This window comes from Tyto alba, unplaced genomic scaffold (genome assembly GCF_018691265.1).
Source record: "Tyto alba isolate M040663 unplaced genomic scaffold, T.alba_DEE_v4.0 Super-Scaffold_6, whole genome shotgun sequence".
In the NCBI taxonomy this organism is placed as follows: Eukaryota; Metazoa; Chordata; class Aves; order Strigiformes; family Tytonidae; genus Tyto; species Tyto alba.
Genome location: NW_024881327.1, coordinates 13,784,124 through 13,807,681, shown reverse-complemented (window position 1 = coordinate 13,807,681; position 23,558 = coordinate 13,784,124). Strand labels below are relative to the sequence as shown.

The 23,558-nt window shown below is 40.9% G+C and overlaps 1 protein-coding gene across 3 annotated transcripts in view; it reads left to right on the top strand.

The window, feature by feature from the left end:
- The window catches only part of UNC5C (unc-5 netrin receptor C), a 271,714-nt gene that overhangs the window by 160,220 nt on the left and 87,936 nt on the right, over positions 1–23,558 (top strand). For all 3 annotated transcript variants that reach the window (XM_042807594.1, XM_042807593.1, XM_042807595.1), the window contains exon 2: positions 7,930–8,151. In XM_042807594.1, coding sequence (XP_042663528.1) covers positions 7,930–8,151 — 222 coding nt within the window. The remainder of the gene's footprint in view (positions 1–7,929; positions 8,152–23,558) is intronic.

Genomic DNA, 23,558 nt, shown 5'->3' with positions numbered 1-23,558 from the left:
CACACTGTCAGTGCTCATAATTCAGCCTCACCTCCCGATGATTTGCCTCCATCCTCTTTTATCTATTTATATGGTTAGGCAGCCTCATAATAAATAGGACTTGCAGATTACTGCGTTAGATTTCTTATACTGACAACAATTATCATAAATCTGGTTGCCCAAAGAACAACTTGGTGATCTTCATATGTGACAGAAAGTATTTTCATTGCCTTGTGTGGGAAATCATATCATGTTCTGGCATTTTCCCACACCGAATCCAGTGCTGACAAGTACCTGTACCATCTCTTCCATGTTTAGGCAGCAGCTGGTAATCTGATGGAGTTTGTCCCAGGGCAATGGTGAAGTTCTGGATACAGAACCTTAAGTGTCATGTCTGTGTATATACCCACAAATTTTGTCTTGGATTAGCAATGGGATGTATAAAGGAATCTCTCCCTTACAGAGGGTTGTTGGAGGTGTTTTGAAGACACATGTTTGTCTTTAATTTGCCTCTGACCTGATTGATGATAAAATTGCCATTAGCTTCAAGAGAAACAGAAATTTTAATTATAATTATGAATTAAACAAACTGGGGGAAGATTCCTTTATCCCAGACAGTAATATATAACATGCAAGCTGCTTTATAAAGCTGGTACAGTCAGTGTTTTCCTCATCTAGACCTGATTCTCCTTTTCTTTACTTTGATGCAAATCAGATCTGACTCCACTGGAATTAATTGTTGATTACCAGCAGTGCAGTTTACCAGGGTAAGCCAGGCAAAACATATTCCAAGCATTGACCTGAGAGAAGGAGATGGTGCTATCAAAGCAGGGGAGATGGAGCACAAGCTGATTGCTGTAGGTAGCATGGTTGCACAGTGTCCACAATGATAACCATGTACTCTTTCATCTTCTTCTGCTGTTGGCTTTATATCAGACTGTGCAGCATTTGCTGGAAATAGGAGCACGGAGAGAAGTGCCCGGCAGGAGAGGCCTCCGCTCGGCGTGGTGCTGCCAGCCGGGCGCACCAGCGGCCACTCCTCTGGCTTCTTCCACTGCAACACGTCCCTGCTTCGGAACCACAGGTCCCAGTCCTAGCAAGCACCCTGTCTAATGCCAGGCCACGCGCTGCTCTGGCAAGGGAAAGCAGGGCACTTTCTTCTCCCCGCTCAGCTCTTCCCAGCTTTCTGAGAAAGGCTAGTCGAGGTAAGGTGGGCATAACAGGCGTGATTACTGTATTAGGCCTTTGGTAGCCCACTTACTTGCCCGGGATGTCCACTGTAGTAAGCTTGTCATTAAATAGTGGAAACCTCTTTCCTGGACTCTCCAGTTGAAACAAAAATCCAGTATTTCAGATGTGTTAGATGCCCATCGTCTGGGTTTTCAAAAGGGCTCTAGGTTAGGGCCTGTGGATGACAATGGATCGCTTATTGATTCCCATGCCTCCGTGGAAGTTGCTTTCTTGGTAGGAGGACAGGAAAGGATGTGTTTGGGTTTTCTTTGATTTGTGTGTGTGTTTGGCGGGGGAGACTCCTGCACATCAGCCTTCTGGTCTATACGTACCCCCCCAGTGGATATGTTCCTTGCTCTCTAAGTGCATACAAAGCCTGGGTTGAACCTCCTGGGGATGTGTTGTTGAGATGTGCTAGGAGGGTCTTCACCAAGCCATTGGAAATGCAGGGAAAGTTCATTCCTCTTTGCAGTCTTTATTTATTCTCTTCCTGGACTGAAGTCGCCCAAAAAAGATGAACATTGCATGCCCTATCGATTTCTCTATCACTTTTCCCAGATCATGCCTGCACTCTGCTTTCCCTGCCGAAAAGAGCACTTAATTTAGTGGGTGCTCAGTAAATTTGAGTCTGAAATTCCCCTGACCTTGCTCCCATGAGAGCAAGCATCTGGTTTGTGGGCTGCCGCAAAACCAAGCCTCGTGTTTAGTCACGTAAAGGCCTGCAGTGAATTCAGCTACAAGCAAGCAGATGCCAGGCTCCCAAGCTGGCCAAATATTACGCTGTTATAAAATTGCAATTTTCTTGGGCTATTTGGTGAAATCTTCCACTTTTGAGATGCTGACAAATAACGTATGATTGTATTATTGCATACCCACCTTGCAATCAGCTGGAGGTAGGGTTGACAGAGGCTAAGCACTAAGAAAGCCACCCTCCTCCTTCTCCTCCTCTTTCACAGGGCAGGGCAGGAAAAAGTGCTTTCTCTTTCAGGGCACAGGCTACGTTTTGCTGTGCCCATTCTCTTGTCCTTGTGTGGTCACCAGGACTGAGGCAGAGTTGAGAGGGCTCTCTGACATGGAAACTACTCACTAGAAATTCTTAGAAAATCATCCTGTTTTCTCCCATTTCTCATTCAACTTGTCCTAATTTCGTGTTCATAGTTCCATCAGTGTTACAGGGCTCTACAGTGGGGGGCAGGCTATATGACATACAGGATTTTTTGCTTCCTTGCTTCCTGTTTGCTGGCACCATGATACCGCATGCCCTTCCTAGGATGACAGAAAACCCTGTGACCGAAGGACTTCCAGCTGAGCAATTTTCCTTTCCTGAAAATGTGTGCACTGTAATCTAAACCCTTGCCTCCATCCTGATAAGCTGGTTTACTGAGCTAGCACCTGCTGTTAATTTCACAGTAAACAGTACTTGTTGCTCTAGAAAGCTTTTTAATCATAACATTAAAAAACTGAACAGAAATCCCATCCATACAGTTAACTCCAGCTGCCTTTCTTGCAACGCATGGGGAATGATCTTGCCGAGTGATGGGCATCCAAATGCAAATGGAATTAGCTTTGTAGCCATTCATTTTAAATTGCTCTTGAATCATTCTGAAGTAAATTCCATTTGAGAAGAATTTGCTTCAGGTCTCGCACAAAGAGATAATGGTCCAATATATTATGATCTAAGCAATAATAGTTTAAGTCTCACAGTTCAGAAATATAGTGAGTTATATGCTGGGTTGATGAGAATTAAAGCTTGATATATAGTAATAAAACTAGTGATCTAGAGATGAATAGATTGGTGTACGGAGCACAATATTTTCCTGCCACAGATTAGAGCGGGGATACTAGTCCATAAAAAGGGAAGTATACCATAAAATCTCCTTTTTCACTTGATATGCATGAAGAGCTATAATATGTACAATTTTGCAAACAAATGCATGAAAAGAATAAAGACCTTTCCTAACAACAGAAGGTTCCTGACATAGGCAAATATTTGTTTTTACCTTGAAAGAAAATAGAACTAAATTTAAACTAAAATTCCTATGTGTGACAGTCCATGCCAGCTCCTATCAATGCTGATTTCAGTGGCACTTCACCTGCTGCTATAGATTTTGCATTTGATTTGCCTTTTAAAAAAAATATATATAGTTGTCAGATCCTACAGAAGACAAAAGAGCGTATCTGTATTTGGACCAGCAACTAAAATAAAAATTCTAAATGAAGTTTATAAATTAAAATGCCTTTTTAATATTTATTTTCTTAATATGAATGAATCGCATGAGTGAAACCAGTTTAGTGGTACCATTACTCAGGTCTTTTGTCTTGCTAATATAAATCAGTCAATAACAACAGATGGGCTGTACACTTTATTATGTGAAAATAAAGATGGATGTGACATACTGCAGAAGTAAACTTGCATCTCAAAGTTACTGAGCACAGAAGGGGATTTGTTACAACGGGGGAGAATGATGTGTGTCTCATATTTGTGTTTGATCATGGTTGTAAGGGGAACTTGATGCACATGTTGTTGACATAATGATTGGAAATCAAGTATGTGAATTTTTAGTGTTTGGTTGTATCTACACTCCCAGATCACTCCCAAATGGTTTAATTAGCTTTTTGACTCAAGACAGAAGAAAAAATGTCTAACTACTTAAGAGAGTTAACTAAGAGAGTTATAAAGTTTGCTGCTTTGTTGCACCATTGGGAGATGAACATTTTAAATAACTGGTGACAACTGTCAGGAAGATTTGGATCAAAGTCTTAGGCAAGATTTATCTCCTCGTATAGCGATGGAACACACAGTGAGAGGCAACCCCCATCCAAATTAAAGAAACAGGCTCAGCAGGCCACATGGTTATAACAAAGTCATCCCTGAAAAAACTAAGTCAGAGTTTGGTTTTTGAATGGACAGAGGAATGACCTGTGTTTAGCTAGGGCTGGTCAGGAGAAATTGTGATGGAAATGTTTATTAGGTCATTGGAAACTGTGGCCTTGTGAAAACACAGATTCATGAGATTGCTTCAGTGTTACCAAAAGTTCAGTTTGTAGAGAGTTGCAGAAAACCTCAGCACGGTCAAATGTCCTGTATTGACATTTTCAGGGGTAGATATCTGTGTTGGATTTTTAACAATATTTTGTTATATAATTACACTGCCATTATCATTATGGCTGCACGTTGCTGCAAGCATTACAGTGAAAGCATAACAGCGTCTCCGTGGAATTAAAAAAGATGAAATGTAAGACTTGGATCCCAGATGTGTGTTAAGGTTGATGGTTCAAAACCCTGTCCCAAGCCAGCAGCCGAATCGTCCGACTGCCGCAGCTGCGCCTGTTGCGATGGGCGAGCCGCCATGACGGCATCTAAGGTTCTTCTTCCTCATTGCATCTTCACCCCGAGAGGCGAGTGCCGCAGCCCGGCACAGGGGGGCCGCAGCTGCACGCCCCGTCTGCCTGTAAACCCCCATCCTGCCACTTCAGCCGGCGGCGGCTGGCGTGCCTGGGCGGGAGGGGAGGGGTGCTCTGCCTCCCCGCGGCAGCCGATCCCGTCTCTTTGGGGAACGCAGGGACCACCGAGGGTCTTCCCGCCACAGCCCACGCAGGCTGATAAAACCCGCCTGTTACCTTTCAGCAGAGAATAGCTGGAGCGAGGGGCTTGAATGCTAACGGAGGTAGGACTAGCTTTGCAGTGGGATTGGGCTTTCTTCTGCCAAACACAGGAAAACCCAGTCATGGTCATATTCTGGATTCTCCTCTTAAGAATCTGCTCTATAAAAAAATACCTCCAATGTTGCTACTAATAGCAACAGTATGAGGGCAGGGATCAAATTAACATACTCCAGTTTAAAAAGCCCCAAAAATCTGTCTTAGCTATCTTAAATTTATTCTGAAATTGCAGATTTTAAATGCCAGTTTCCGGGGACAAGGCAGCCTCTGTGCCCTCCGTTTGCGTGACAGTTTGTGAATGATTTCCAACTATATCCCTAACATTTAAGAGCATTCAGATGCCTCTCAATAGCAATGAGAAAAAGCTTGGAAACATAAAACTGGGCTTTATTATTGCTATAGAGTAAGGTGGAATTATAGCAAGAAGCCAGTAAGAAAACTGGCTTGTGCATGACTGCAGAATGCCGGGCTGGTGGAGAGAAACAGCTATCGCCACAATCAAAATGTGAGACTAGGTTTTCATGTACCGGGCAGCACTGTGAATTCACTTTAACATAAAAATAATATTTAAACATTAGAAGCAGTTACCTTCAGGAGGTAAAGCCAAAGCCCACACACATTATCTGCGTTGATTAAAGAAATAATTTTAAAAACCCACCTTTTTTCTTTTCAGCAACTTGCTGACCCCTCCTTTTAGACTTTCTAGCTACATATTTGATAAGATGCAGTTAATTGGTCAGGCAGCCTAAGTATTGTCTTTGATAATGTGCAGAATTCTAGTGGTGAAAATAAATACATTTGTTCTTCCAGTCACCAAAAATTAGTGAAGCAATACTTGTTTAATTATAAAACATATGTGTGCTTTGTTAGTTTCCATCTGTCTGCTTGCTGATTTGCAATTAAATGACCAGAAGAAAAAGATACGTCCTGTGGCAATTCACGGGAAATGATTCATCTCTAATGTTTCTGTGTTGTGGATGTCTATGGAGCAGCATGTGCGAGAGGGAGACAGTGGAACTGGGGAAAAAGGGGAGATATGGGTAGAAGGGGATGAGGAATGCTGAAAAGCCTCTTGCTTCGGTTCAAACATTTTTCATTGTCATGACACCAAATGTGGGCTCCCATTAACTTATTGTAACTTGTCTTTTTCTTTGGAAAAAACTGGGGAGCAAAATGGAGCAAGGAAGAAATACCTAATGGGGAGGGGAAATGGGATTGCAGAAAAAGGAGACTGGTGTGGTCAGAGTGAAAAGGAAATGTCAGAAAAAAAAAAAAAAAAAAAAGAAGGATGGGAAAGTGATAGAAGTTAAATTTTATCTGAGTATTCAGAGATGATTAGTTGGAGATGGACATGGAATTGTTATACTGTGTCACAGATTTTTCCTTTGATAGAAGAATGTCAGGCCTTATTTAGTGGCCTTTTCTTCGGTCATTGAACCAGTTCACTTCTGTTGACTCTCAGGGAGTGATGCAGTAGTGAGTCAGGCCTGTTAGTCTTTGTAAAATGAGACAAAGAGGCAGGAGTATTTTTAAATTAATATGAAAGGGGAAAAAAATAAAATAATAAATTGATGAACATATGTTCTCTTCATAAGTAGTTCCAAGAGGTTCACAGAATCTTTTGCTGTGTAAGGTGTTCCCATTACTGACAAAGACACACAGTCTACCGCCATACATGGATGGGTAGCCATATTACCTTGTCTCCCTGTCTCTTTCGTCTGTGCCTGTTCTTCCTTCTCTCTCTGCAAGAGCAGTAGCTGGAAGTAGAGCTTTTCATGCCCCTTGTAATTCTGGACACTGCCCACACAGGCATGTCTCAGGTATGGGGAGGTAGCCGTCTGACATTTCATCTTCATGAAGACTAGCAGGGAGAAGATAGGCAGCCTCCCGGAGTATTTTTAGTTTGATGTTCTGTGGTGTTTTATTGATCAGCATCAGCGGCTGTCACTGTGTATAACGATAGCTGATTCAGAGGCAAAAAGGGGGAGATTGAATAAGGCCTTCAGGACTGTCATCTTGCTGCTGGTGGATCTGTCAGTAGTTGGTATGTGTGTTGTTGTTGTCATCTGTGTCCTGGTGTGTGTGTGTCCCGCCCCTGCCTTTGCTGCTGGGAGCCTCCTGGATGTTCCTGTGCACTGACGGCAGGTGAAGAGGGTTGTTCTCTGCTGAATGAGTGCTTTCTGATGTAGAAGACAGAGGGGTTGGGAAGGGGGGGTTGTGAAGAGGGGGGGAGAGAGAAAGGGAAGTATGTGTTCGGTGTTTTCAGTGTTGCCTCCTGTGTGTTGGATTCTTTTCCTCCTTCTCCGGACTCTTACCTTGACTTTATTCATTACCATCAGCACCAGAGAGGTGCAGAGGTTCCTTGCATCCACGTTGTCCCAAAATGTCATCTTCTCACAGCTGCTCTGCCCATGTTCCAGCTCCCAATTCCTCCTCGTAGTGAGGTCAGCATGACCAGTGCACTACAAACAAAGTTTAAAAGACAGAGCTTGGTGCCTTCATTAGCAGTCTTAGCAAGAGAGTCACAGTACGAAAACAGAGGTGCAGTCTGGACTTGAATTTAGTCTTTTGCCCTTAGAGCAGATTTCAAATTGCTCATCTGAAACGAAAGGCGCTATTTCCTATTTGTACCAGCCTCAGCCAATACTAGCTATGTGCATGCACTTGATTAAACGGTGCGATAAGTCACTATTGAAAAGTGTGACCTTGAAGCCTCCCAAAGTTTCTATTATTTCTTTTTATGGTTTTGCAGGCAACTCTCCCATGCGCTAACATAATGCTTTATTGCTAGTATTGCCGGTGATGATAACAAAGGACCGTTCCCAGACATGTGAATGTGCACATCCCTGTCACATCACATAGAGGAAAGAGAGCTCAGGATGTAAAGAACAATTTCTTCCAGTTTGAAAACAGCAGTGCATTTAAGTCTCAGTCTAGCAATGCTCCACGGATAGCATTTTATTTGAAAAGTATGCTCCTTTTGAAATTTTCAGAAAGTGTTTGTTTGCCAGCTGAACTTGGGTTGTTTCATTTGTCCTTTTTGTCTCTTCTCTACAGATGATGATTTTTTTCATGAACTTCCAGAAACGTTTCCATCTGATCCTCCAGAGCCATTGCCCCACTTCCTCATCGAACCTGAAGAGGCTTACATTGTGAAGAATAAGCCTGTAAATCTGTACTGCAAAGCGAGCCCAGCCACGCAGATCTATTTTAAGTGCAACAGCGAATGGGTTCATCAGAAGGACCATGTTGTGGACGAGAGAGTAGATGAAACCTCTGGTGAGTTTGTGTTATGTCATGGAGGGATGAGAATTATAAAGCTTTAATATCAAGCTCACCATTGTAATCTAGCAGCTATTTCATATGGCAGCTACTTTTCTTTACTCTTGTTCCAGCTGTGAATTCTCTATCTGGCATTACTCAACATTAGCTGTCACAGCACAGAGGTGGTGTCTGCATCCAGGTCAGTTACTAAACCATGATTGTAGAGCACCCTGCATGAGTTTGAAACAAAAAAAGAAAAAAACAAAAACCAAAAGAAAAACAGGAGAACCGTGTGAAAAAAAAAAAAAATGGAATTGCTTTATCAGCCAGGTCTACTCCCTGTTAACTTCCCCTGTGTCACAGATTCCCAGTGGTTGCACTGTATCGTAGTCACTGACCAAGAACTACATTCTCCCCAAAGTGCAAAAGAGCAATTGCATTGTTCCTAGAACGATGTTTTCTTGGAGAGATTTGAGAAAAAAAAGGAAAAATTTAATCAGCTTCTACCAAGAAAGAAGGAGAAAGCACACCTGGGCACAGTTTAGAGCAGCGTATTGATCCAGAGCAAGCAGCTGACTGTTATTCCATTACACTTTTCTGCCTGTTCCATAGAGTCTGTATGAAGAACTACAGTAGGTTAGCAAGAAAAAGGAAAAAAAAAAAAAAAAAGGGCAAACAAAAAAACCCCCAAACCACCCATGAGCCTCATCCTTCCTTAGTCAATACCAGAAATCACACTGACATTCATGGAAGAAAAATAGGGCCCTTGTACCAAAAAGAAAGAGACAAAAGGTTTAAAATCTTGGGTAATAAACCAGTGTAAATCAAAAATATGATTGCTCCCATTTGGGAACACTGGTAATCAATAGAGTTTGAGTCACATGCAAGCAGAGAAGTGGGACTTACTGCTGTTTTGATGGCTCTGAGAAATAACTGGATACCAAGCAAGAAGGTACCTTTCATTTGGGAATTACACCACCGCTTGGTCTAATTACTTAGAAAAATAACTCCACCAGATGTCTTGGAAGTCTCTTGTGAACTGGGTTTTATTTGTTTCAGCTCATTTATTTGCACAGAGATCAAAAGCATAAGCTTTTAATGGTACTGTGGTGCTCTCAGCTTGAAAAAGAAAAGGTGGGTGTAGGAAGAAAGACTGTAGAGAAAATCTGTATTAAACTTTGGGCCTGTTTATTTGTTTGTAACGATTGGCTTTTCAAACAAGCTGACTGCAGCAGAAAAACTAAAAAAAAGAAAATATTGTTACTTAATACATCTTTAATTTTTTTCATCCATGGAAGTCCACTAGAATGAAGAAGGACAAGAAGGAGGGCAGCTCTCACTGTGTTAATTTCTTAAGCTTTTATTGTCATGCAGAAACATTAAAATCTTTTGCTACAGGTGAAATTTTTCACTACAGGAGAAAAATTCATTCTTTTTTCCTCAAAAATCTCATTGTAGGAAAACTTCATGATGTGGTAAAGCAGATTGCATTCTACAAATGTAGAGGGCCAGTCCTGAAAAGAGATGCATCTGACTATATTACAGGACAAATATTTTGCATAACAAGCAGCAGCAATTATATGCAAACAAAACCCATATCCAATTAGAGATTAACATAATCTACTGGAGTTTAGGGGGGAGGAGGATGTCAAAAGCTGCGCACATCACATTATTAGTACAAGAGCCACAAACGCAGTCACACTAATAGCTTGTTAAAATGAAACTGTCATCAGAACCTAAATTTGTCAGTAAACCTGGTTGTTGCCAAAAGGTTGGTTAATGCACGTCACGGTTGCAGTGTTTGTGCACCTTCCTGTAAGTAGATTGAGAATCTAGGGTTCATAGCACATAGTTAGTATAGAAATGAGAAAATGATATATTGAAAGTAATGGTAAGATAATATCTTTTTCAAAGCAATGGAAGATCAGGAAAGTATATCCCCTGCAGATGGAGCTGGAGAAAAAGTTGCAGGAGACAGTGACTGTGAGGATTCACTCTGATGCCCGAAGAAGGAGCTATCAGCTTGGCAGCTTGCACCCATCAGGCTGGCAAAGCCCTTTGACTCTACCATTTTTGAGGTTATTTTGGATTCTTTTGCTATTTTTGGGTAGCTAGCACAGTGGTTGTAACCTAGGGTGCAGCAGTAGTGGCTGAGCTGCTTGAAGGGTGGCATAAGGATGGCAGCCCAAGCCTTTGCCGCTGCTGGCTTCGGGCTTGCAGTTTGAGAGGCTGGAGAAATTGTCCACAAACAAGGTTAGGTCTAGCCTCTACGTGGATAACCCGGGGCTCAAAGGGATCTCGGTTACTCAGTGTTTCTGGTGTCAGTGTCAGTCGTGTAATCCCAGCAACTGAAGAATGGGTGCATTCTTGTTTTCTGATATTTTACTGTTCTTAAGGTCTGTTCCGCCTAAATATGAAAAAGAGCAGCGTGCTGAGGCGGTCCCCTGCTGCTGTTTTGAACCAGGCTTTCTCTTTCAGTTCTTTAGGTAGAAAAGCAAAGGAAAGCAAGACAAACAGACAATAAAATATATGAGAGGGAAAAAGTAAAGGTCACCTGTGCTTTCTTTTCTAAAGGATGGGTAATCGGAAAGAAAGAGGACTAAAATACAGGTGTGATGCTAGCGGTACATCATTTTGGGATTGTAAATGATGCATGAAAGAGAGAAATAGGTTTTGATTTGCAAAAGATTATGTGTTCATGGACTTTGAGCCTGTGCCCAGGAATGAAATCTATGTAGAGATGATTAACTCTTCTTATAAGGCAAATTTGTTTCTGTCACTGATAAAAGCAGAGACAACAGCACAGCAATACCAGTGGCACAAGAGGTGGAGTGAGAGTGCAGCTGAGCTCTCATTGAAGCGAGCTGCTGGATGGAAATTTTGACTATATTAAGACGGTTATTTTTTTAAGAGAGGTAAATAAATATTTATATATTTTTCCTATGTATAGTTTTTTTGCTTTGTAACAGAGAGAAGATATAAAACAAGAATTATAATTATATGCACTTTGCACTATAGAATATTTTTAAACAGTAGGTAAAGCATTGCTGTAGAGAACATGCACAGGGACTCTGTGGGAGTTGTTGCCTTCTGGTTGGAGAGGATTAGAACAGTAATAGTGACAGGGTGTTCTAGTACCACTTTATTTAATTAAATTAGCCTGAAGAGAGAGCCTTACAAAAAAAATTCCGATGATTGAGTCTGAGAAGCCAGAAGCTTTACATAGAAAATCATTACATTTTGTTTTTTAATCCTCAGAGTCACTGGAATTTTTCTTCTTTATGGAAAAAGCTAAGCATTTTCATAAAGAAGTCAAATGGGTGCTTTGAAAATCTTTAGTGCACATCTTTGACTCTTTCATTTCCTATGTACGTGAAATGCAAGACAGGGCATGGTCTTTTTTATGTTTCTGCTGGAATATTTTCCCATTAATGTGGAAAATATATGTAAAGAGTAAGAACACTGGTTTTAAAAAACAAAGATGAAAGTTGTTTTGAGGGAACACATTTGATTTTATGGCTGACTGTCATAAAAGATAACAGCAATGAAAGTAAAAGGAACCCTGCAGAACTGATGCTTTTGGGGGCAAGAAAATTCCATTGTCACAGGGCAGGAAGCTCGATAGCTGCTGTAATTGTTAGAGCAGTTTGTGCACATTTTCCAAATTACTGTACCTCTGAAAATGACTGTGGCAAAATATTTTATTTTGCATGTGTTCTTTTTATGGAAAAATGTTTTCAGACACACACACACACACAATTCTGCAGTGATGGGAGAGTTGCAGATGTATAGAAAATCAATGTCCTGGACCCTTTCATTTTTCCAGAGGAATTAAATTCTGCTAAATCAAACCTCACATTCCACTAATGTACAACAGAGAAAAATCAGGACTACAGGAACCTTGTTTCTGTCTTTTCAATTTGGATATGCATTGTAACAGTTTCTCCATGACTACTAAGGTAAAATGATCTATAAAACCCCTGTTGCCCTCTGCAATGCCAGTGACGTGTTCTTCTTTCTCCTTCAAGCAAGGAGAAAACAACATTTGGGACTCTTCTAAGTGCTAATTAAATAGACATATTGGGCAATTCAGCTGGCATTATTGTTTGCCTACACTTTCTGTCTTCTTTTGCTGGGATGCATAGGGAGAGGGGGGCTCAGGGAGTTTGCTGATGACCTCCTCCATGTTCCCAAATAGCAGCAAGACAGAAAAAAGACTTTTGATCCTGGCCTGAGGTCTCAGCTAATGCAAAATTAGCAGGCTTATCTGTGCAATCTCAGAGGAAAGACATGCTGAGGAAGGCTCTGTTAAGTCGCCAATCCTTTTTCCCATGTCTTGTCTTCAGAAGTGGGCTCTCAGAAGACCTAATATCCCCCCAGGAGCATCCTGGTGATGCCCAGCCTTCGGCAAGGAGGATAGGTGGCTCTAAGGACTTTCCCTTCAGCTCCACCTTCAACTCTCTGCCTCCCCACAAATCAACGAAAACGATACAGTCAGAAACTGGCTCAGAATAAGATTTTTGTCTGATGAGGAGGGTTTATCGAATTGCACTGGGTGGATGAATATGCTCTTCTTTTCAGACAGAAATCTTTGTTTCTTTGTTTCAGTTTCTTTACATAGCTGCCACTGTGAATCCTGTGCTTACCTCTCACCATTACCTTTCCCATTAATAAAGTATTTTTGGATGACACAGATTTGGTGAAAGGAGATTGAACTTTAGATGTAGGATCAGCATTGATCTGGCAAATAGGAGGCTGTTCCCTTAAGCAATGGGCTCGGCAGCCTGTCAAGGGAGTAGGTACCCAGCTAGCTAAGTCTTTAATAGATCACCCTCTCAACAGAAAGATCAAAGATTGATGTCTGCCCTTTTGCCTTTAAAACAGCTCTTACAAGATGTTGTGTCCAAGACAGCAGTGGGGAAACCTCCACAGCGACTGTCTCTGCTCTTCTGGCACCATGTATAGAGGCAGAAAAATCACTTCCAGCACACAATGCTCTGTCACTTTATCTTACTCTCTGTGTGTACATCTCATGAAAACTGTTTATTTTGGTGTTTGTGACACCACATTTTAGAAGGCTGCATTGCCCTAATGACAAAAGTCACATCAACTTGTTTGGACATTGTTTAAGCTGGGACCTTTGATTATACATCGAAGATCATCATATGCCTCTCATTTTGAGAAGTTGTGCTCACTTGTGTTCGTATTTTTTAGAAAGAATCTATTGTTTTCAAGTATAGCACTTCTTTGAATACCAGTGTTGAAGAACTTAATCTGGGAGCCCAAACAGAAAATTCAAGTGTCCTCTATCCCCATGTAAACACAGCTGAGAGAGAAGAATGTGGAGGGGTAATGTTTTACTTGTTTTCTCTAACTCACAGATCTTCCTTTCCTTATTTCCGTTTTCCCCCTCTGCACATCTTCCTTCCTTAATCTCTTTTTGCTTCTTGACCTGCTGTAGCCTCCTAATTCTCCATATTATTTTTCAAGAGTCCAAAGATAAGGGGAAAAAAGCTATTTTTCTGAACAAATGTGGCCACTATCCCTATTAACTTCACTAAGGCGATGACAAGTGATGCTAAATGCTGCAGTTATACTTAGCCTGCAGTATTTTGACTCTCTGGGGTAGAATACCTTGGGGTTATGTTAGTAAGGGTAGCCACATATCATAAATAAGGATTGTTTTCATTCCACTGTTGTCACAAGTCATTTTATTTTCCATTTATCATTGGATCAAATCCATTACAAACATCAAGCACCCTGATTCAAAATAATTATTTCTCAGGAACATATTGCCAATTTTTAACTCTGCTCCTTCAATGCTCTGCCCTAATCCAACTCATTTCAAGGAAATTTAAAAATATGTCTGTGTATCTCTTCCCAAATGCTTCTATTAATAGTTTTGAGATGTGGGTTAGAATTGGTACTACAGTCCATTTTCTTTAGTAATTCGAAGTCTCTCTCCTCTTTGGAAGGATGCTGTAAGTGAAACACATATATATGTATGGCCTGAAAGGCTGCCCCTGGTGCAGAAACGAGCAGACAACTCTATTTCTCCAAAGAACTGGAATTCTCTGGGGAAACACGGGCTGTTTACTTACATAAAAGTATAGGAAATAACCCACACTTCTTTCCTATTTGACATTTAAGTTGCAGCCATTTTTTATGTCACTCGGGCCATTTTCTGTCTGCCTATCACTCCCCATGGCCTGGCGGGCAGCCCTCCCAGGGAAATGGAGCCCCGTGACCATCACTGCTGCAAGAGGAGTTCTCTCTTCCCGGTTTGCATCTTCAAAATCAGCTGCTGGGAACATGGTCCCCAGCATGCCCAGACCAAGGGAATACCTGACAACAGAGCTGCTGCAGACGTTTTTTGCAAGCAGGCAAAGTTTCTGCTTATCTTGAGTAATTAGGATATTTTGGTAAGAAAAAAGCCATTTTTAAAGGTTCAGAAGAAGCACACTCACAGAGAGGCAGAGAATCATCATTTTCTAGGCTGTAAATTCAAAATGTAGTTATTTTTGTTGAAGAGAGTGGAGAAATCGCAGAGGTCAGTCCTGACCTAAAGAAGGGAAATAATCTTTTTATATACAGAATAAGAACACTGGGCCAGGTATTTGCTTCTGGAGGGAAATCTGTGTATAAGCAAATACAAAAACACCCCTCAAACCCAGGGACATTATCTTTTTGTATAGAAGTCTGCAAAAGACTTTGTGGTTTTTGAGTTTAGACTCCACTGAGAACAGTATTCACATATAATACATGTATTAGCATATTATTCATTTCTTATTGAATCAAACTGTTGTATGTGGGGGTTTTTGTCCCTGTAAGTCTTTGTAGAAGGCAGCTTCCAGATCTTAGACCTCAACCTTCTTTACATGTTCACCGCCATTGACGCCTGCCTGCTCTTCTGCTAATGCTGTCCTTTCCAGCAGTACTTTGCCCCGAGGGAGTGCGTGTCCAGGCACTGTTACAGACAGCAGCCACGGACCTCGCAAACCCCCTGCCCTCATGCTGCTGAGCTGACTGAGGTGGGCTCCTCCAGCCTCTGCACTTGCTCTGTCCTCCAGGGTGTTCAGGGATGCTGACAGGGCAGCCCAGAGGGAGCTACCCTTCCTGCAAGTTAGTGCTGCTCATGCTCTTCCTCTGGGTAATGATGGGCCCATGGGAAGGGTCATTTGCCTATTCCAAATTTTCTGTGGATTCATCGTGTATGTCTGTGCAAATCACTCAACGTCTCTGTTATTTACCTCTGCAGAGTGCTTTGGGACCAAAAGATAAAAGCTTTAGGATATTTATTCATCTCCTATTGCAGCATTAACTTCCTATCTGCAGCTGTTCGCCTAATTGTCCTGAAGGTTTCCTATGGGCTTCTAGAAAAACAAATCTGAGACAGGAAATAAAATTATTTAAAAAAAATAAGAGGAGGAATATAGATGCTTAGTGCATTCATCCAAAACATTTGAAGATACCCCTCTGAATATTTCCAGCCTACACCTTATCTCCCTCCAAGTTTTTCCTTCATTAAACCCTTTGTTACACACTTGTAATCCCATTAATTCCCCAAAAGACATCTTCAGACATCAGTCCACCCACCACAGCTTCAGACTAGCCATGGCTTTGCACAGCAATGCTTTCTCTTTCCATCTGCATCCCCTGGCTCCTTTGGAGCCAAACGCCCTTTGTGTGGGATCTGGAGCCCCTGTGGTGAGGGCGGTCTGGTGCCTGAAAGCCTAATAAATGTCAGCTTGGTTTGGAAACAAGTCCCAAAGGTTAGTATCCATCCTACATCCGCTTGCCTAAATGGAAAACAACTGTTTTTTGGATACAGGAGTGGCAGAAAAGAGCAGAGCCAAGGTCTTGTGTGTTGTCAAACAGAAGTTCTGCAGTCAGTAGCACCGCAGCAGAGCAAGGGCAGGAACATTTTTTCCTATAAATGTAGTTTTTCACTTAATTAAATATGACAATGAGTAGGATTAATAGGTCTGTAATTTCTTTGCAAAAATCCCTGAAAATATTCTAGGAAATGGAAGGTCAAAATTATACCTTACTTTTTCTTCAATGAGAACAAGTTATAGTCCGATGCAGTCACTGAAATGTGCTATAACGCTGTTTAGAGACATTGGGGTCTTGATGACTGTGCAAGACATTTAGGTGTTGTTGTCTTGAGTCTCTTTGACATCTGTGTAAGCTTATATTTCCGTTACCTGACTAGTACCTTCTACTTTTTACTCTCTTAACTCATTAGACAGTGAAATCGTTCTCTGAAGATGAATTCCTACTGCTTAAAACTACATTGGAGAAATCCTTCTATAAAAAAAGCCATTTGTATGGAACAACCATTGCACATAGATCAGATTCAGGGAGACTTTTTTCACTGTGCGGGTAGGGCACCAAATCATTGTGAGCACGTAAGGGAAAGAGAGGTAGCTGTCACATGCAGCTCTGACCCACACAGGCTCTAATTTTATGCTGCCTTTGCGGGTTCACTGCCTCTATTCATTCTGCCGTTCCCGTGCATTCCTGATTTGTACATAAATGAGCAGTGTGATGCGGTAGGTACCAGCAGGACTGCCATTCACCTGCAAGGTTATGTACAGCTCCTTCTCATCAGGTTTTGATGGGATGCCTTTCACAATTCCTCATAACTTCTCATCCTTCTTCATATTTTGATTGTGAGAGCAGAAAGGGAGTCTTTTGTCAGACTCTTCTGTGTCTCTTCTTCCCCCTGAATACCGATCTTTAGGCCCTTGCAGCCTCTTCTATTATTTGCTCCCAGGTTTTGATTTTAGAGAGGATCTCGGTTGGTTGATTGCTGCTTTTGGCTTCCCAGTGACTTGTATAATGATGTTTCTGTAATGAGTGCTGACACTGCACCTGGGTCGGTTGCCGTGGCCTCCTCTGAAGAGGAAGAAGGATTGCCAGGCCTGAAGAATAATAATGCCTAGAAGTGGATCAGGCTTGCTTCGGGGTTTAGTTTTAATCCTTTTGTTCTTGAACTACATTGGAAACCAGTATTGGAATTCAGTCAGAGTGGGTACCCAGACAGGAAAAGAAAAAAAAAAAAAAAAAAAAAAAAAAAAAAAAAAAAAAAAAATGAGGCAACGAGAATTACAGGGATACTACTGATGGCATTTTCTTACATAATGAAAAAGGAGTTTTCTTCATGTCAAAGCTGCATGGATCTGCAGAGCAACTCTCTTGCATCCCTGGTGCCTCACTGTAGCTGACGGGGATCATGAGCTGTGCTGTATCCAGAAACATGTACATGCCAAATGACTTCTGTGGCCACCAGGCTGCCTTTTCGCATGCCTTTCTGCAATGATTCTTTTATTCACTGTAAACTCAGAAAAATCTGGCGTTCAGGAGCTGATGTTTTGATTGCTGCACTGGCACAACCCTGAAAACACACTGGGTTGGGGGAGCAGACGGTAAATTCCTAGAGCTTCATCTCTGTCTGGAGAAAGTCACTTCACTTGACAGCGCACTGGACAAAGCTGCTTTGAAAGCAGCTGCTTGCCTTTTAATTTTTCTCTTTTTAATTATTTTTCAAGGTTCCTAAGTCAGCTGTGAAATGCCATCCCTAGCATGCAGAACAACAACAATGAAAAACAGTGGGGCTTTTACACTTCTCCCCCAACCTGCTGTCCCTGCACAACATGGACTAAAAAATAGGAAAACTGCTGAGGAAGGCTCCCGAGTGACCCCTTGTGTCATGTTGCGACTGTCCTTGTTCCCACAATAGCTGCAGTAGCCACTGAACTGTGTCATCGCATTAAGTTCACAGAAATAAGGCATTTTCACATTGTCTCTGCTTCTCAAAACCATGCAGAGTGGGTGTGGTATGTAAATACATGTGCAGATACATATTTTATATACATACACATGTATATGTCAGTAAGTCAATAACATAAAACAACTTGATGTATATTTCTATATAAAAATTTACACACAAACCCATTTATTGTTCATTTCCCTAGCGCCCCACACACACACACACACACACTATACAAAAGAAATGTAAACATGCTGTTCAAAATTCAGATGCTCTCAGTTGGCTTCCCAGATGTTTGAAGTTCAATAGATTTTTTTTTTTTCCATAATTTCCTCAGCTTCTTCTAGTGAAGTGCTAAACAACCATTATTCATTTTTGCCTGAACATTGAGATTCATCTGTAGGCTCTAAACTGCCTCAAAAGTGCTTCAATTTTGCATGAGCACTAAGCTGGGGACTGGGAAGCATTACCCACTGCTGAAGGCCCAGATCATTAGAAAGAGCATGTAAATCCTCTGAACCAGAAATAAAAAGTGCACAGATTTTCTTTGTGAAGTCTCAACTGCAACTTTAAGTAAAACATGAACCATTGGCACGTTTTTTTCCTGGCCTTTGAAAAAAAACAAAACAACCAACATCTTTTCTCAGCTGCATGTGCCTCAACCAAAAGAAGGGAAGATTGGGCTTTGACCCAAACTTTGGAGCTTCTAAGAGCTCATACTCATGGTTTCCTATGTGAATGACCTCTCTTCTTCCTGCTCCCTGTAAATAGCACCAGCCTGGCAGAGAATTGCTTGGGTACTGCTGCTCGAGGCTGCTTAGCGGCGGAATGGCTTGGGTCAGGGTGCTTCAATTCGCATTTCTGCTCCTACACCTCAGCCTATGTGAGTTCAGCAAATATGATGCCCATGGTTGAACCTAAATATATGCTTGTAGTGAGGTTTTCTTTGGAGTCCTGCTGCACTGGAACATGATTATTACTTTTGTACCAGAAAAAAAGGAAAAAAGAAAGTGGCAACAATAGGCACACATTGTTACATATGGAAGAGAACAACGCATTTTGGAGCAATTTGTGCATATTAGCAAAAAATGCCATCAACCAGAAAATAGCCTCCATTAAAAAAAAAAAAGGGGGGGAGGTGTTTTTCCTTTGTCTCTGAAGTGTTTGTAGGCTGAGAACAAGCAATCCAATGCTGCTCTAAGGTATTAAATGGCAATAGTTCAAGGGTGATATAAAGCAATCAGCTGTGGAGGTTGGCTGGGGGGTGGAGATAGCAGAGGGGCTATTTTACCTTCTCCAAGGGGACAAGCCCACAGTGCAGTAATGCCCACTTCCACCATGCTGGCAGGGTCCAGGGCACGTGGTTTGCTTTCCATCAGCATTCAAGAACTCACTTTTGAAATCTTCCGTGCATCTTATACAACTTGGTCATTCAGATGTTAATGGAAAAAGAATAAAAAGGTAAAAAGACCTTGTCTTTACTAAAAGAAGATAAAACCCAAACAGAATGTGTGTTTTTTAATTCCAGTTGAAAGTAAAATCCCTCTGAAGACAGCCCTCTGTAATTTTAGCTAAAGATAGTAGGGGAGCTGGGATTTTAGCTTAACTCACTATCATTAGCTGGTAATTAGATACCGTAGCTAACTGATGCAAACCAGTGCAAACTTGACATTGGCTTTTAAGGCAAAATTGACTTTATACTGTTGCTTTCATCTGTATTAGTTTGCATTAGGAATGTATCTGTTGCCTAAAGAGAAAGTTATGAAGAGAGCAAAAATAGCTGGAAGTCTTTAATTTAAATATTTAATCTAATATTTGTGGAAAATTGTGATCTTCATGCAGTCATTTCATATCACCAGCCAGCCACAATTTATGGAAAAGCAGCATTGAGGCAAAACCAGGTGCATGCAATCACAGCGTGAAGGATTACTAGGTGTTAAAGCTGTTTTCTCTTTTAAACTATCTCTAGATATCTATCTATCTTTTGTTAAGATTTCAGATACTCTATGTAGAAAATAAGCTATAGGCAAAGTGAGCCATTATGCAATCATCTCTGTCCCATTAGGATGCACAGAGTACATTTTTCTCAGCAAGAACTTTAATATTTGAAGCCGTTCTTCTTGTGCATAGCCTATTTATTCATTTTTTAAACACCAAATTGCATAGCTTAAGTACTCTGATATATTTGAGCAGAGTAGCTCTCTGACTGCGAGGGATCCGTCTGCAAGAGAGTAAATAAATTTCAGTTCTTAGATAGCACTGATTTTATTTTTACCTTTGTAAAAAGGTTATTTCACCAAGTAAAGTGTTCAGCCTTCTGCTACAGAGACAGGCTGTTTATAGCACCCGTGATGAGTGATTAAATAAATTGACAGGAGGTCATTCTAGACTATCAGTAAGTAAAAAGATCATAATCCTTGGCTTTGGTCACTTAAGTTTTGCCATCAGAGAAAAACCTAATGACAAAATGCATAATAAGAAAGCAGCCTGTTTACCTTTTATTAAGTCTGTTTACAGTCATATCCCTTTTGTGTATGGTCTTGGCCATTTTCATGAAGCAAAAATTATGATGCTGTTTTAAGGATTTTTGGATGAAGCTTTGTATGAAATGTAAGACAGATGGGGACTACAAGAACTGAAAATGCTTTCAACCTTTTTGCCAAGTACCATGGAGATAATCCAGCCCCTCCTGAAATTATTGCAAAACTCAAATTTTTTGGTATCAGGATTCTCCTGACACCCTCATCTTACATTAAAAAGTGTGTATACTTATGTCGTTCAAATCTGGCCTGACTGAGCAACATTCATAAAGTATTCCTTTACGTCCCTCTCCTACTCCTAATAGCTAGAAAAAGGAACTGTGAGTCAGAAAGCATGGACTGTTTCAGACTGGCACTGATTTATTTTGAAACTGAGCAAGCCACCGCATTTTTCTCCATGTCTAGGTTGAGGATCTGAATGGGGATGCACCGTGAAGTTACGTGCTGTATAATTTGATTCTATGGCAGCATGTGTTGCACGGACGTGCAGAGGAATGCCCCTACCCCAGAGCTGTTTTGCTGCTGTCTCCCTAAAGCCTCTTCTACATCATCAGGAAACACAGCTGGAAGGGAGATTTGGGGGTGCCTGTGGCTGGGGGAGTCTGCGCCTGTCTGAGCAGGAAGGGAGCCAGCAGCACTGAACTGAACCAAGTCAGGTTTGGGAGGGTGCTCTCAGTACTGATTTCAAGAAATTGAAGTTGTAAGCTTTCATGCAAGTTACCTGCATGAAAATATATTTCCATACTTATTTACAGTGGCTGAAATACACCTGCAATCTATATGCATGTATTACAGTAATGTCTTTTTCCAGACCAGTAGGTCATAAAGTCCTGTCTCCTTGAGAAATGTGTTCTGTGGCGTATGTGATTACTAATTAATGAAATACCTTATGGGCAAATGAAAGCACAAAAGCACAGAAATTGTTTGAACTTCTACTTACAGAGAAAATAAACAAATTATCCATGCAGTTTCTTAGAGTTTGTAAGAGCAGTTTAGTCTTGCAACTAAATAGCTCCTGTTTAGTGTTGTGCCAGAGGATCAAACAGAGGCCAATATAATACTTCCACAAAAATTTATCTATCAGAGTCCTGGGGAATATTTTCACACGTGCAGGGTATTAATATCAAATGCCAAACATTTATGGCAGCCAAAATACATCAAAATAATTTCTTGGCAGAGTGGTGCCCAGTGAGGTGTAGATACTAACTCTGTGACATAGACTGACCACAGGCTGGATAATTACATTTGATTAATTGATAATAATCTACTGTTTTCAGGTGTTTATGGTGATCATTCATTGCCTTGCATAGTCATATGCGGTTGCAGAACTTTATAAGACATTTTTGTTTTCCTCTAGAAAGAAATGAGTCTGATTGGCAAATCTGCTTCTATTAAAATCATTGGGAAATTTGCCAATTACTTCAGCGGGTACAATATGGCACCCATGAGTTATTATTGCAGTTACTAATAATCTACCATAATATCATACAATTACATTACATTTGCATACATTAAAAAAGATAACATTTCTGCCTCTGAAGACCAGATAATCTACCTCACAGTTTGTATAGCCAGCTAAGTTAAGTGCTTGGGGACTGTGTCAATGAAGTGTGTCTTTGCTAGATTGTGTTTCTAGGATATAGTTTATAATAAAAGACCGTGTATATAAGGCACAATTCCCTCTACATGCTTACTTTTTTTTACTTTTGCTCCAGGAGGGGTAGTAATTTTATTTTGATATATACCATCAGCCAGTGCCTCTCCCCAGTGCACACATTAGCAGTAGGTAGACTGAGCAAGGCTCCCTCCACCCTCTGCCTCCCTCTGCCCATTAATCCCTCATTAACATGTAAATACAGAAATAAGTAAAGTTCTGGTTCCTTCCTATATCTTTTCAGACCCCAAGTTGTATTAGCTCCAGAGAGACATTTATTTTATTGAAATTATTAATTGTATATGCTTTGCTACTAAATATGCAAAATTGATCATTTATGGAGAACCTGTTTAATTCATGGGTCTGCGACATAATTGCAGACTGGTTATGCCACGTGTCCTGAGCCTTCTTGTAAGCTATCCTCTGTCCTCAACTGGACAAAAAGCTATTAGGGGCAAAAGGATATCTTAGACTGGTTTATTTAGTCTCCTAACAGCTACAGAGTTTTGGACCTCTCTTTAGGGAAATTCCACCAATGTAATGTCTTTTTCTGGTGCCAGGTCTAGGCAAGTGTATTAAATCTGAATGATCTGTGTATATAAACAGCCCCAGCTTGGAGCAACCTCGGTGACATCTTTTATAACCTAACAGATCCAGATCTGTATACTCAGGACCCAGAGAGGACAGCAAATATTTTTTGCTTTTGTTTTATTCTTGAGATTTTTTTTACTTCCTCATACTCAAGTTGTAAAACTTCTTACGCTGCTTCACTCTTGGGAATGATGCAGTTATTCACCAAGATCAGAAAATAAATGCTTGTACAGAAAGAGCCCAGCAACCTGAAGATGCATTTTTAAGGATCTATGTTTTTTTTTCAGTGAACAATCTTAAGATACAATTACCGTTTATTTTGGAGAATTGCTTTAAATGACTTCGATCTTCTGCATTTTCATTTTAAAGCTCTTCTCTTTACAATCTTCTTGTTGCTAGAAATAGAGCAGTGATAATTAGACCAAATATCTTCACATATCTGTCTTCATACCCGAGATCCAGATGGGCTGCAAGGGGCTACAGAAACAGCTCTCACTTTGTTGAATGCAGATCAAGTTTGGACAGTACAAGCAAATGCTTTTCTCTGTCATATTCTAGCTATTCATCACAGGGAGAGTATGAGTTAGAAATACTATCTAAATGCTCTTTATGGATTAGAAGGGACCTGTCAAGCATTCTAGCTGACCATATTTCTTTTATCTCCTTTCAGCTGTGTTACTGCTTTGCTTTAAAATAGGAAGATCCTGACTTCTTGTGGACTGTGCCACCATCTATGTGATTATATTAATTCTGGAAATGTGCAGCTTAATTGCTACAGGAAAAAATTTATGCTGTGTTTCTTCACCTGCTGTGTTGTGTAGCCATATGAGGAACTAGACTGAAAAATTAGGCAAAATATAGG